This window comes from Heterodontus francisci, chromosome 26 (genome assembly GCF_036365525.1).
Source record: "Heterodontus francisci isolate sHetFra1 chromosome 26, sHetFra1.hap1, whole genome shotgun sequence".
Lineage (NCBI taxonomy): Eukaryota > Metazoa > Chordata > Chondrichthyes > Heterodontiformes > Heterodontidae > Heterodontus > Heterodontus francisci.
Genome location: NC_090396.1, coordinates 16,044,752 through 16,059,558, shown reverse-complemented (window position 1 = coordinate 16,059,558; position 14,807 = coordinate 16,044,752). Strand labels below are relative to the sequence as shown.

General features: G+C 47.8%; 1 protein-coding gene across 5 annotated transcripts in view; it reads right to left on the bottom strand.

Moving 5' to 3' along the window:
* The window catches only part of recql5 (RecQ helicase-like 5), a 152,509-nt gene that overhangs the window by 124,904 nt on the left and 12,798 nt on the right, over nucleotides 1-14,807 (bottom strand). For all 5 annotated transcript variants that reach the window (XM_068057849.1, XM_068057852.1, XM_068057850.1 and 2 more), the window contains exons 3-4: nucleotides 13,288-13,806; nucleotides 10,449-10,554 (exon numbers count right to left, since the gene is read on the bottom strand). In XM_068057849.1, coding sequence (XP_067913950.1) covers nucleotides 10,449-10,554; nucleotides 13,288-13,806 — 625 coding nt within the window. The remainder of the gene's footprint in view (nucleotides 1-10,448; nucleotides 10,555-13,287; nucleotides 13,807-14,807) is intronic.

Here is a 14,807-nt window from a genome sequence, read left to right as displayed (position 1 = left end):
TAAGTCCCCTGGGCCAGATGGGATTTACCCTAGGATTCTCTGGGAAGCTAGGGAGGAGATTGCAGAGCCTTTGTCCTTGATCGTTATGTCGTCATTGTCGACAGGAATAGTGCCGGAAGACTGGAGGATAGCAAATGTTGTCCCCTTGTTCAAGAAGGGGAGTAGAGACAGCCCTGGTAATTATAGACCTGTGAGCCTTACTTCGGTTGTGGGTAAAATGTTGGAAAAGGTTATAAGAGACAGGATTTATAATCATCTTGAAAAGAATAAGTTCATTAGAGATAGTCAGCACGGTTTTGTGAAGGGTAGGTCGTGCCTCACAAACCTTATTGAGTTTTTCGAGAAGGTGACCAAACAGGTGGATGAGGGTAAAGCAGTGGATGTGGTGTAGAGGATTTCAGTAAGGCGTTTGATAAGGTTCCCCACGGTAGGCTATTGCAGAAAATACGGAAGTATGGGGTTGAAGGTGATTTAGAGCTTTGGATCAGAAATTGGCTAGCTGAAAGAAGACAGGGTGGTGGTTGATGGCAAATGTTCATCCTGGAGTTTAGTTACTAGTGGTGTACCGCAAGGATCTGTTTTGGGGCCACTGCTGTTTGTCATTTTTATAAATGACCTGGAAGAGGGTGTAGAAGGGTGGGTTAGTAAATTTGCAGATGACACTAAGGTCGGTGGAGTTGTGGATAGTGCCGAAGGATGTTGTAGGGTACAGAGGGACATAGATAGGCTGCAGAGCTGGGCTGAGAGATGGCAAATGGAGTTTAATGCGGAAAAGTGCGAGGTGATTCACTTTGGAAGGAGTAACAGGAATGCAGAGTACTGGGCTAATGGGAAGATTCTTGGTAGTGTAGATGAACAGAGAGATCTTGGTGTCCAGGTGCATAAATCCCTGAAGGTTGCTACCCAGGTTAATAGGGCTGTTAAGAAGGCATATGGTGTGTTAGCTTTTATTAGTAGGCGGATCGAGTTTCGGAGCCACGAGGTCATGCTGCAGCTGTACAAAACTCTGGTGAGACCGCACCTGGAGTATTGCGTGCAGTTCTGGTCACCGCATTATAGGAAGGATGTGGAAGCTATGGAAAGGGTGCAGAGGAGATTTACTAGGATGTTGCCTGGTATGGAGGGAAGGTCTTACGAGGAAAGGCTGAGGGACTTGAGGTTGTTTTCGTTGGAGAGAAGGAGGAGGAGAGGTGACTTAATAGAGACATATAAGATAATCAGAGGGTTAGATAGGGTGGATAGTGAGCGTCTTTTTCCTCGGATGGTGATGGCAAACACGAGGGGACATAGCTTCAAGTTGAGGGGTGATAGATATAGGACAGATGTGAGAGGTAGTTTCTTTACTCAGAGAGTAGTAAGGGCGTGGAACGCCCTGCCTGCAGCAGTAGTAGATTCGCCAACTTTAAGGGCATTTAAGTGGTCATTGGATAGACATATGGATGAAAATGGAATAGTGTAGGTCAGATGGTTTCACAGGTCGGCGCAACATCGAGGGCCGAAGGGCCTGTACTGCGCTGTAATGTTCTAATTCTAATTCAATGTCATCTACTTTCAGACTGGCTTTTTAAAAAGCAAAGCGCACTGTCAGGTTCACAGCTGACAGGTGCTTGGATCTAGAACAGTAATGTCTGAACTTCAGACGCAGCAGGGTTTTCGGCAACTTCAGGCTTTTGTTTTAAACAAAGGCCCACCGGAAATCCAAAGTTCAGAAATTGCTGAGAGGGCAACGGCCAGGGAGAGAGGGCGAGTGAGGGCGAGAGAGAGAGCGAGAGCAACGGGGAGAGAGAGACAGAGAGGGAGGGAGGGAGACAGAGAGAGCGAGAGAGGGAGAGCCGGGGAGAGAGCCGGGGAGAGAGGGAGAGCGCCGGGGAGAGCGAGAGAGAGAGAGAGCTGGGGAGAGCGAGAGAGAGAGCGGCAGGGAGAGAGAGAGGGGCAGGGAGAGAGAGAGGGGCAGGGAGAGAGAGAGGGGGCAGGGAGAGAGAGAGGGGCAGGGAGAGAGAGAGGGGCAGGGAGAGAGAGAGGGGCAGGGAGAGAGAGAGAGGGGCAGGGAGAGAGAGAGAGGGGCAGGGAGAGAGAGAGAGGGGCAGGGAGAGAGAGAGAGGGGCAGGGAGAGAGAGAGAGGGGCAGGGAGAGAGAGAGAGGGGCAGGGAGAGAGAGAGAGGGGCAGGGAGAGAGAGAGAGGGGCAGGGAGAGAGAGAGAGGGGCAGGGAGAGAGAGAGAGGGGCAGGGAGAGAGAGAGAGGGGCAGGGAGAGAGAGAGAGGGGCAGGGAGAGAGAGAGAGGGGCAGGGAGAGAGAGAGAGGGGCAGGGAGAGAGAGAGAGGGGCAGGGAGAGAGAGAGGGGCAGGGAGAGAGAGAGGGGCAGGGAGAGAGAGAGGGGCAGGGAGAGAGAGAGGGGCAGGGAGAGAGAGAGGGGCAGGGAGAGAGAGAGGGGCAGGGAGAGAGAGAGGGGCAGGGAGAGAGAGAGGGGCAGGGAGAGAGAGAGGGGCAGGGAGAGAGAGAGGGGCAGGGAGAGAGAGAGGGGCAGGGAGAGAGAGAGGGGCAGGGAGAGAGAGAGGGGCAGGGAGAGAGAGAGGGGCAGGGAGAGAGAGAGGGGCAGGGAGAGAGAGAGGGGCAGGGAGAGAGAGAGGGGCAGGGAGAGAGAGAGGGGCAGGGAGAGAGAGAGGGGCAGGGAGAGAGAGAGGGGCAGGGAGAGAGAGAGGGGCAGGGAGAGAGAGAGGGGCAGGGAGAGAGAGAGGGGCAGGGAGAGAGAGAGGGGCAGGGAGAGAGAGAGGGGCAGGGAGAGAGAGGGGGGCAGGGAGAGAGAGAGGGGCAGGGAGAGAGAGAGGGGCAGGGAGAGAGAGAGGGGCAGGGAGAGAGAGAGGGGCAGGGAGAGAGAGAGGGGCAGGGAGAGAGAGAGGGGCAGGGAGAGAGAGAGGGGCAGGGAGAGAGAGAGGGGCAGGGAGAGAGAGAGGGGCAGGGAGAGAGAGAGGGGCAGGGAGAGAGAGAGGGGCAGGGAGAGAGAGAGGGGCAGGGAGAGAGAGAGGGGCAGGGAGAGAGAGAGGGGCAGGGAGAGAGAGAGGGGCAGGGAGAGAGAGAGGGGCAGGGAGAGAGAGAGGGGCAGGGAGAGAGAGAGGGGCAGGGAGAGAGAGAGGGGCAGGGAGAGAGAGAGGGGCAGGGAGAGAGAGAGGGGCAGGGAGAGAGAGAGGGGCAGGGAGAGAGAGAGGGGCAGGGAGAGAGAGAGGGGCAGGGAGAGAGAGAGGGGCAGGGAGAGAGAGAGGGGCAGGGAGAGAGAGAGGGGCAGGGAGAGAGAGAGGGGCAGGGAGAGAGAGAGGGGCAGGGAGAGAGAGAGGGGCAGGGAGAGAGAGAGGGGCAGGGAGAGAGAGAGGGGCAGGGAGAGAGAGAGGGGCAGGGAGAGAGAGAGGGGCAGGGAGAGAGAGAGGGGCAGGGAGAGAGAGAGGGGCAGGGAGAGAGAGAGGGGCAGGGAGAGAGAGAGGGGCAGGGAGAGAGAGAGGGGCAGGGAGAGAGAGAGGGGCAGGGAGAGAGAGAGGGGCAGGGAGAGAGAGAGGGACAAGGAGAAAGAGCGCGCAGGGGCCCCGGGAGGCAGAGAGGTAGGATGCGAGGTGGGGAGGGCGATAGATGGAGGGGACGAGAGACGAAGGGGCTGCGCGAGAGACAGAGGAGAGAAAGAGAGAGACAGAGAAGTGACAGAGAGAAGGGAATGACAGGCAGACAGAAGGGAAAGAGAGAGAGAGAGAGAAAGAGAGAGAGAGACCGAGAAAGAGAGAGAGAGACCGAGAAAGAGAGAGAGAGACGGAGAAAGAGAGAGAGACGGAGAAAGAGAGAGAGAGACGGAGAAAGAGAGAGAGAGACCGAGAAAGAGAGAGAGAGACCGAGAAAGAGAGAGAGAGACCGAGAAAGAGAGAGAGAGACCGAGAAAGAGAGAGAGAGACCGAGAAAGAGAGAGAGAGACCGAGAAAGAGAGAGAGACCGAGAGATCAAGATCCCAGTAATGACGTAATTTAAGTCCATTTCGATAAGCAGAGTAACGATTTTACCAGGTTTTGTTCCAATAATAATATCCATTTTGGTACAATCAACACAACAAATATCAGTTGCTGTTCTGTTCAATAGAGTTGATATTTAATTATTATTCAGTCCAATAATCTCAGCTAATATCTAATTGCCGTTCAGTCCAATAAACAAGTCCAATAAACAAAACCAATATCGAATTCCTATTCAGTCCACTATATAACTATTTGTACAGTGAACTGAGAGAGTGAATTGAGAGAGATATCAAGATCACTCCTGACAGATGGACATCTATCTGGAATACCTCGCACCACTCCAACAACTGTGCAGCAAAAGAATGCCAGGTATCTTACTGAATCAGTGTCCAACATCGTGATGAGAAACTAAGTCAATAAATTAATCTCATTCAAAGCTTCTCCACAAAAATGCATTTGTTGTTGTTTTGATTAATAGTAAGATACATTTTTAATGCCTTTTTCCAAAATTGTCTCACTGGCCCCCTATATAAGACAAAAATTGTAATATGCCCCCCTCCACACGAAAAGGTTAGACAACCCTGGGCTAAATCATAGAGACCTACAAGGTTGGTCAATAGTGGTGGCAATTCATCTCACATCATGAAACTTAGATCTGTCCTGACAGTTTTCAACCTAAGTTAGGTTCCAATCTCAAGTTTTTCTCCATATGGATCAGGATGGTGCCACAGGAACGGGTAGCATAGCAGTTATGTTACTGGACTAGTAATCCAGAGACTTGGACTAATCACCCGGAGACATGAGTTCAAATTCCACCATGGCAGCTGCAAAATTTATATTCAGTTAATTAAATAAATCAGGAATTTAAAAGCTGGCTTCAGTAATGGTGACCATGAAACTACTGGATTATCATTAAAAACCCATCTGGCTCACTAATGTTCTTCAGGGAAGGAAATGTGCCACTCCTAACCATCCTGGCCTACATGCGACTCCAAACCCACAGCAACGTGGTTGACTCTTAACTGCTCTCTCAGGTGTGAAGGCGGCGAGCTTACCACCACTTTCTCAAGAGCAAGTAGGAATGGACAATAAATGCTGACTTTGCCAGTAATGCCCACAACCCACAAATAAATAAAAAAATTCTCTCCTTTGCTTACACTAATTTGTCCAAACGGTCACTTAAACATCTGCAGGCTTGATTGAATAGGGTGAGTGTTACTACAACACAGAGCATGGACAGGGTGTGGGACCACCATCACTGGGATATATAATGCAAGGTTCTTACATGAAATAAGTCTTTAATTAGCATTAAATACCAGAGCTTCCAGACAGCCCACACATTGAGTGTGAGGGAAACAAAAAATGTTACACTGATGCAATAAGGGCACTCTTCTGAGCTTGGAGCTGATGTCTATTGCTGGGACAGTGTAGAGGGAGCTTTACTCTGTATCTAAACCGTTCTATACCTGCCCTGGAAGTGTTTTCTGGGACAGTGTGGAGGGAGTTTACTCTGCATCGAACAATAACTTGTATTTACATAGCACCTTTAACATCGTGATTTGTCCCAAGGTGCTTCACAGGTGTGTTACCAATAAAATTTGACACCGAACCATATTAAGGAGATTCGGGCAGATGGGTTCTTATGTTATGCCCAGAAGTTTAGTCAGAGTTAGGTTTTAAGCAGCATCTTGAAGGAGGAAAGAGAGGCAGAGAGGTGTAGGAGGGAATTCCAGAGCTGAGAGCCTTGGCAGCTGATGGTATGGTTGCCAATGGTGGAATGGTTAAAATCAAGGATGCTCAAGAGGCCAGAACTGAATGAGCACAGAGATGTTAGAGGGTTGTAGGGCCAGAGGAGATTACAGAGATAGGAGGTGCAAGGCCCATGAAGAATTTGAAAACAAAAGTAAGAAGTTGAAGATCATAGAAATAGAAGCAGGAGTAGACCATTCAACATCTTGAGCCTGCTCCGCGTGATCTGATTACGGCCTCACTCCACTTCCAGCCGGCTCCTGATAACCCTCATCTCCCCTCTAGATTAAAAATCTGTCTAACTCAGCCTTGAATATATTCAATGACCCAGCCTCCACTGCTCCCTGGAGAAGAGAATTCCAAAGATTAACGACCCTCTGAGAGAAGAAATTCCTCACCTCTGTCTTAAATGGTAGAAACATCCTCTCATCATTTACCCTGTCAAGCACCCTCAGAATCTTACATGTTTCAATATCACCCCTCATTCTTCTAAACTCCAATGAGAATAGGCCCAACCTGCTCAACCTTTCCCAAGATCACCCCTTCATCCCAAGAATCAGCCTAGTGAAACTTCTCTGAACTGCTTCCAATGCAAGTATATCCCTCCTTAATTAAGCAGACCAAAACTGTACACAGTACAATAGGTGAGGGCTCACCAATGCCCTGTACAGTTGTAGCAAGATTTCCCTACTTCTATGCTCCATCCCCCTTGCAGTAAAGGCCAACATTCCATTTGCCTTCCTAATTACTTGCTGTACCTGCATGCTAACTTTTTGTGATTCATGTACAAGGACACCCAGATCCCTCTGTAGTGCAGCATTCTGTAGTCTCTCTCCATTTAAATAATATTCTGCTTTTCTGTTCTTCCGCTAAAGTGGACAACCTCACATTTTCCCACATTATACTCTATCTGCCAAATTTTTGCCCACTCCCTTAATCCATCGATATCCCTTTGCAGATTTTTGTGTCCTCACAACTTGCTTTCCTACCTACCTTTGCATCATCAGCAAATTTGGCTACAATACACTCGGTCTCTTCATCCAAGTCATTAATAAAGATGGTAAACAGTTGAGGCCCAGCACTGATCCCTGTGGTACTCCACTAGTTACAGTTTGCCCACCTGAAAATACCGCATTTATCCCAACTCTCTGCTTCCTGTTAGTTAGTTAATTCTCTATCCATGCTAATATATTACCCCCAACATCATGAGCTCTTATCTTGTGTAGTAGCCTTTTCTGTGGAACCTTACTGAATGCCTTTTGGAAATCCAAATACACGACATCTACTGGTTCCCCTTTATCCACACTGCTTGTTGCATTCTCAAAAAACTCTAATAAATTTGTCAAACACAATTTCCCTTTCATAAATATGTTGACACTGCCTGATTGTGTTAGAATTTTCTAAATGTCCTGCTACTACTTCCTTAATAATGGATTCCAGCATTTTCCCAATGACAGATGTTAGGCTAACTGGCCTATAATTTCCTGCTTTCTATCTCCCTCCTTTCTTGAATAGAGGTGCTACATTTGCAGTTTTCCAATCCACTGGGACCTTTCCAGAATCTAGGAAATTTTGGATACATCCACTATCTCTGCAGCCACTTCTTTTGAGGCCCTAGGATGCAGGCCATCAGGTCTAAGAGACTTGTCAGCCTTTAGTCCCATTAGGTTTCCTCGTACTTTTTTCTCTAGCGATAGTGATTGGTTTAATTTCCTCCCTCCCTTTTGCCTTTAGATTTTCTACTATTCTTGGGATGCTTTTTGTGTCTACTACTGTGAAGACAGATACAAAATACTCTCTGCCATTTCCTTGTTTACCAATTCCCCAGTCTTGTCCTCGAAGGAACCAACACTTTAATTTGTAGAGGCTTTTACTGTCTACTTTTATATCTCTTGCTAGTTTGCTCTCATACTCTAATTTCCCCCTTTGTTAGCCATCCTTTGCTGGCTTCTAAACTTTTCCCAATCTTTTGGCCTACCACTAATCTTCGCAGCATCACACATCTTTTCTTTCAATTTGATACCATCCTTAACTTCCTTCGTTAGCCACAGATGGTGCATCCTTCTCAGAGTCTTTCTTTTAAAATTGAGCCGTTGCTTAACCAGGAACCAACGTAGGTCAGCGAGCAAGGGTGATGGATGAAAGGGACTTGATGTGAGTTAAGTTATGGGCTCCAGAGATTTGGATGAGCTCAAGTTTACTCAGGGTAGAACCTGGGAGGCCGATCAGGAGTCCTGAGGCAGGGATGAAGTCGAACAACATTGTGGGAAAAATAGGCAGTCTTAGTGATAGCACAATGTAGTCGGAAGCTCCTCTCAGGATCAAATATCACACCAAGGCTGAGAGTCTGGTTCAGCCTCAGATAGTTGTTAGGGAGAAGGACAGAGTTGATACCGGGGGCCAAAGACAATGGTTTTGGTCTTCCCAGTATTTGGTTGGGAGGAAAGTTCTGTGCATCCAGGACTGGATGTCAGACAATCAATCTGACAACTTAGACTGTGTGCTGGGGTGAAGAGGTGATGGTGAGGTAGAGTTGGGTGTCTGGAGCGTACATGTGGAAACTGCTTTTTCAGATGACGTTTCCAAGGGGCAGCATGCGGATGAGAAACATGAGGGGGCCAAGGATAGCTCCTTGAAGGACACTAGAGGTAACAGTGCAGGAGCGGGAAAAAAAGCCATTGTAGGTGATACTCTGGCTATGACTGGATAGATAAGAATGGGATCATGCACGTGCAATCCCTCCCAGCTGGACGATGGTAAAGAGGTGTTGGAGGAGGATGCTGTGGTCAACCATGTCAAACACTGCAGACAGGTTGAGAAGGATGGGGAAGGATAGTCAGGCTGAGTTTGAGGTACCAGAGGACTGGAAGATAGAGAATGTGGTACCAATATTCAAGAAGGGTAGCAGGAACAAACCAGGTAATTACAGGCCGGTGAGTCTAACATCAGTGATAGGGAAACTATTGGAAAAGATTCTGAGGGACAGGATTAATCTCCACTTGGAGAGGCAGGGATTGATCAGGGATAGTCAGCATGGCTTTGTCAGGGGTAGATCGTGTCTAACAAACTTGATTGAATTTTTCGAGGAGGTGACTAGACGTGTAGATGAGCGTAAAGCCGTTGATGTAGTCTACATGGACTTCACTAAGGCTTTTGATAAGGTCTCACATAGGAGATTGATTAAGAAGGTAAGAGACCATGGGATCCAAGACAATTTGGCAAATTGGATCCAAAATTGGCTTAGTGACAGGAGGCAGCGGGTGATGGTCGAGGGTTGTTTTTGCGAGTGGAAGCCTGTGACCAGTGGTGTACCACAGGGATCGGTGCTGGGACCCTTGCTGTTCGTTGTGTACATTAATGATTTAGACGTGAATATAGGAGGTATGATCAGTAAGTTCGCAGATGACACAAAAATTGGTGGTGTTGTAAATAGTGAGGAGGAAAGCCATAGATTACAGAACGATAGAGATGGGCTGGTAAGATGGGTGGAGCAGTGGCAAATGTAATTTAATCCTGAAAAGTGTAAGGTAATGCACTTTGGGAGGACTAACAAGGCAAGGGAATATACGATGGATGGCAGGACCCCAGGAAGTACAGAAGGACCTTGGTATACTTGTCCACAGATCACTGAAGGCAGCAGCACAGGTAGATAAGGTGATTCGGAAAGCATATGGAATACTTGCCTTTATTAGCCAAGGCACAGAATATAAGAGCAGGGAAGTTATGATGGAGCTGTATAAAACGCTAGTTAGGCCACAGCTGGAGTACTGTGTACAGTTCTGGTCACCGCACTATAGGAAGATGTGATTGCACTGGAGAGGGTGCAGAGGAGATTCACCAGGATGTTGCCTGGGCTGAAGCATTTCAGCTATGAAGAGAGACTGGATAGGCTAGGGTTGTTTCGCTTAGAGCAGAGAAGGCTGAGGCGGGACCTGATTGAGGTATACAAAATTATGAGGGGCATTGATAGGATAGATAGGAAGATACTTTTTCCCTTAGTGGAGGGATCAATAACCAGGGGGCAGAAATTCAAGATAAAGGGCAGGAGGTTTAAGGGGATTTGAGGAAAGGTTTTTCACCCAGAGGGTGGTTGGAATCTGGAACACACTACCTGAAGGGGTGGTAGAGGCAGGAACCCTCACAACATTTAAGAAGTATTTAGATGAGCACTTGAAATTCCATAGCATACAAGGTTACGGGCCAAGTGCTGGAAAACGGGATTAGAATAGATAGGTGCTTGATGACCGGCACAGACATGAAGGGCCAAAGGGCCTGTTTCTGTGCTCTATGACTCATCCAAATCTCTGCAGCCAATAAGTGTTTAATGGGACTCGTAGATTGCCCTACAGCAGCATCTTCAGAGAGAGATATAGCTCAATGACTTCTGACCCATCTCAGCTATGTGCAGCAAAATCAGCTCGCTGAGCGCCAACCAAAACTACCACTTTGAATGACAGCCCCACACATCAACACTCCCAACCATCCACTGTTCAGTGTCTACGGGCTCTTTAAATGTCGCGTCAGTGAATATGCTGGAACTTGGGAATTAATTCTTCATAAACTCAGTGACTGTATTATCAGTAACCCATGTATCATATATATATTAATCCAAAAATCACTCAACAGGTAGAAATCCCAATTTGATGCATCACTTGATATGTTCAAGATGACTCCTGGCACAATGCATCCTTAGTGTTTTCATCTCTGCTCCTTACCTGCATGATAAGCCTTGGCTTCCACCCCTCTGTGTGTCAGTTCCTCAGCTACCTCTTGACACGAGTCCCGGGTCCGACAGTAAACTATTCCACAGCCACCAAACCGCTGCGAGGGAAGAAGTGCGTTAACAGAACAATTTACTGACACACATCTGCTCCATTGAGACTGACTTTGGAGCCAATTAATATAGCAACACTGGAACAGAAGTAGACCATTCAGTCCTTCATGCCTGTCGTTCCATTCAATTAAATTTTGGCTGATCTGTATTTCTTTTTCCCTATCCCTTGATACTGTTATCTAACAAATATCTATCGATCTCAGACTTGAGAGCTCAAGTTATCCCTCAGCATCCACAGCTTTTTGGGGGGGGGGGGGGGGGGGGGGGGGGGTGGAAACAGAGTTCCAGATTTCCACTCCCCTTTGTGTGGAAAAGTGCTTCCTGACATCACCCCGAACAGCTGAGCTCTAATTTTTAGATTATGCCCCCTTGTTCTGGACTCCTCACAGAGGGAATAGTTTCCTTCTGTCAGCCCTATTAAATTCTTTTATCATTTAAATACCTCAATCAGATCAGTCCTCAATCGCCTATATCCAAGGTATGCAAACTGGCCTCATAATTTAATCATTTACACTCTGGTATAATTTGGCGAATCTGCACTGCACTCTCTCCAATACAAATACATCTTTCCTGAGGTCAGTGGCCAGAACTTAACGCAACACTGCAGATAGGGTCTAACCAAGACTCAATGCGGCTGAAGCATCACTTCAAAGGGAGTTGGACAGGCACTTGAGGATGAAGAACTTACATGTTTATGAGCAAAAACCAGGGATTCCTCCAAAAAGCCAGTCCAGGCATGTTGGACACAATGACCTCCCTCTGAGCTGTAAGTTTCTATGATTCTGGTCTATAACATCCACATCTTTGTAGTCCAGCCCCTTTGAGACAAGAGCCTACATTTCGTTAGCCTTTTTAATTGCATTTTGTACCTGTCACTTGTTTTAGTGACCTGGCTACCTAAATCTCTTTGCTCCTCCACAGCTCCTAGACTCTCAGCGTTAAGAAAATATTCTAGAAACATAGAAAATAGCAGCAGTAGGCCATTCGGCCCTTCGAGCCTGCTCCGCCATTCATTATAATCCAACTCAGTAACCTGTTCCCACTTTCGCCCCATACCCTTAGATCCCTTTAGACCCAAGAGCTATATCTAACTCCTTCTTGAAAACATACAATGTTTTGGCCTCAAGTGCTTTCTGGGGTAGCGAATTCCACAGGCTCACCACTCTCTGGGTGAAGAAATTTCTCATCTCAGTCCTGAATTTATTATTTATCTAATTTATCTTAGACTCGCCATATTGAACTCCATCTGCCACAGTTTCTCCCACTCACTTAGACTGCCTATACCCCTTTGGAACTTCCTGCTCCCATCCACACAAATTAATGTGCCTCCTAACAGTGTCCCCTGCACTAAAAACAGAAAATGCTGGAAATACTCAGCAGGTCTGGCAGCGTCTGTGGAGAAAGAAGCAGAGTTAACGTTTCAGGTCGATGCCCCTTCCAGTCAAAACTGGAAAAAGTTAGAGATGCAGTAGGTTTTAAGCAAGTGCAGCGGCAGACAATGTGGGTTGGGAGGGGACCGGAGAAAAAGGGAAGTTCTATGATAGGGTGGAAGACAGAAGAGATTAAATGTCGAAAGGGATGATGGTGCAAGGGAAAAGGAGATGGTTATGGGACAAGTAAAGTAGCCATTTACAGCCATCTGGATTCAACAATGAGTTCAATAATTTTGGATAATAACCACTGCTCCCATTTTTTTTCCCCCCAGTGACTCCTGACAATGCATAGCATGCACAGAGCGATCATTGATGTCATCAGTGCATGTGATCATTTGCCAGCTTGCCAGTATGAATGCATGCATCCACATGCTGATGTCATCATGCAATGACATCCTCACCTCTCAATAGCCACGATCGCCACCTCCAGTCCCCCGGACAGTACCCTGCTCCCTCCCACCAGCCCCACTTCAAGTGCCACTTTCAATTTCCCATTGACTTCCCTCAGCCACTTGCTTCCCTCCTCGCCGCTTCTCCCCCCTCAGCCGATCGTTCCCGCCCTTGCTCCTTCCACCCTTTGGCCAATCATTCCCTTCCTGACTGCTTCCTCCCTCAGTTATTCACTCCTGCCCCCGTTGATTCCCCCCCTTATCCGATCTCTCCCCGCCAAGCCGCCCGAAGTGGTGGCTGGGGTTTGGGGGGGGGGGGGGGGGGGGGGGGAGGCCGCAGGGAACAAGACGCCGAAGCGGCGAGGGCAGGAGCGAATGGCTGAGGGAAAGCAGCGGCAAGCAGACGGGCGCATGAGAGAACAACGAAGAAAAGCACGATGGATGGAGGGAGCGGGGTACTGTTGGGGGTGGGATGGAGGCAGCAATTGCATCAATTGAGGGGATTTGGGTTTTATTTTTGTGATAAATTGTGCAGCGCCATCTTTATTACTGGCAGTTGCTGAAACATCGCAGTGACGTTTCAGTGGATGAGGCTGCATTTGCATATGTATCAGTACTGCGCCACCTAGCGGTTGCATTGTTAGCAAACACAGCCTTCTTTTTGTGGACAGCAGCTGTTGGGGATGATTCTGCTTTTCCCAGTTATACCTCCTCGAGACACGTCTTTTGTTTCTTTACTTGTCACAAAACTGAACAGACTCTCAACACTCGCTGCCGAATCTCCCACATGAAGAAGGGCTGCTTGGGCTGGGTGCAGAGGAATTGACACCTATGGAACTGCACCTTAGCAAGAGTTGACATTAAAAGGAGATAAAACACAAAAAAGGCTCCTACATACCCCGGCAGAGTTCTTCTGCCCCAAAGCCTGCTCACAGAATCCCTTCAGATTTATGTAGGGTTGTTTCAGGATCTCTTTGAAGAGAACATCATAGAACAGGTTAGCTCTGAAGCAAGGACTCTTGAAGACTGCGATGGGCTCCTTCAGCTGAAGAGTAGCCACTACGTCCTTCTGCACTTGCTGAGGGGCCGTAGCAGTCAGAGCCACGCAGGGGATACCAGGGGTCTTACTGCGTAAAGTCCCCAGTTTGAGGTAATCAGGTCGAAAGTCATGCCCCCACTGCGACACACAATGTGCTTCGTCGATGACCAGGTATGATAGGAGGTTTCGGGCCAGCAGGGAGTCAATGACAGGACGCATGGTGCCAGAAGCTGCCATCTCGGGGGTAATGTAGAGCAGTTTGATGCTGGGCTTCTCACAGGCCAAATCAGACAGGATCACTTTCCGCTCCTCAACGGACAGCTTGGAATTCAAGGAGCATGCTCGGATCTTCAATACACGCATGTGCGCAATCTGATCCTGTGGAAGGAAAAGATTTTACATCTAAATCACAAATGGAGAGTCAACATCATAAACCCTACAGGTAAACCCACAGACATAAACACACAAGAACACAAGAAATAGGAGGAGTAGGCCCATCGAGCCTGGTCTGCCATTCAGAACGATCATGGCTGATCTTCGGATTCAACTCCACTTTCCCATTCACTCGCCATACCCCTTGATTCCCTGAGACACCAAAAATCTCCCTATCACAGCCTTAAGTGTATCTGATTCCCCAAACAGCAGAAATAATCTCTCAGAAATAACCTATCCAACCCCTTTAGAATCTTATATGTTTCACTGAGATTACCTCTCATTCTTCTGAACTCCAGAGAATAAAGGCCCAATTTACTTAGCGTCTCATCATAGGACAACCCCCTCATCCCAGGAACCAATCAAGTGAACCTTCGCTGCACTGCCTCCAATGCAAAAATATACTTTCTCAAATGTGGAAACCAAAGCTGCACGCAGTTTTCCAGATGTGGTCTCACCAAAACCCTGTACAAATGCAGCAATACTTCCTTATTCCTGTACTCCAATCCCTTTGCAATAAAGGCCAACATGCCACCTGCCTTCCTATTTGCTTGTTGTAACTGCTTGTTGACTTTCTGCTTTCGTTGTACAAGCACACCCAAGTCTCTTTGAACATCAACACTGACAAGTTGCACACCTTATTAAAAATATTCTGCTTTTCTATTCTTACAACCAAAGTGCATAACTTCACACTTCCCTACACTATACATTATATCTGCCATCTTGTTGCCCACTCACTTAACCTGTCTATATCTCTTTTCAGCCTCTTGGTGTCCTGCCACAGCTTACCTTTCCACCTACCTTTGCATCAGCAGCAAACTTAGATACATTACTGTCTGTCTCTTCATCTAAGTCATTGATATAGATTGTAAATAGCTGAGGCTCCAGCCCTGATCCTTGAGGCACTCCACTATTCACTGTCTGCCAACCTGAAAATGTCCCGTTTA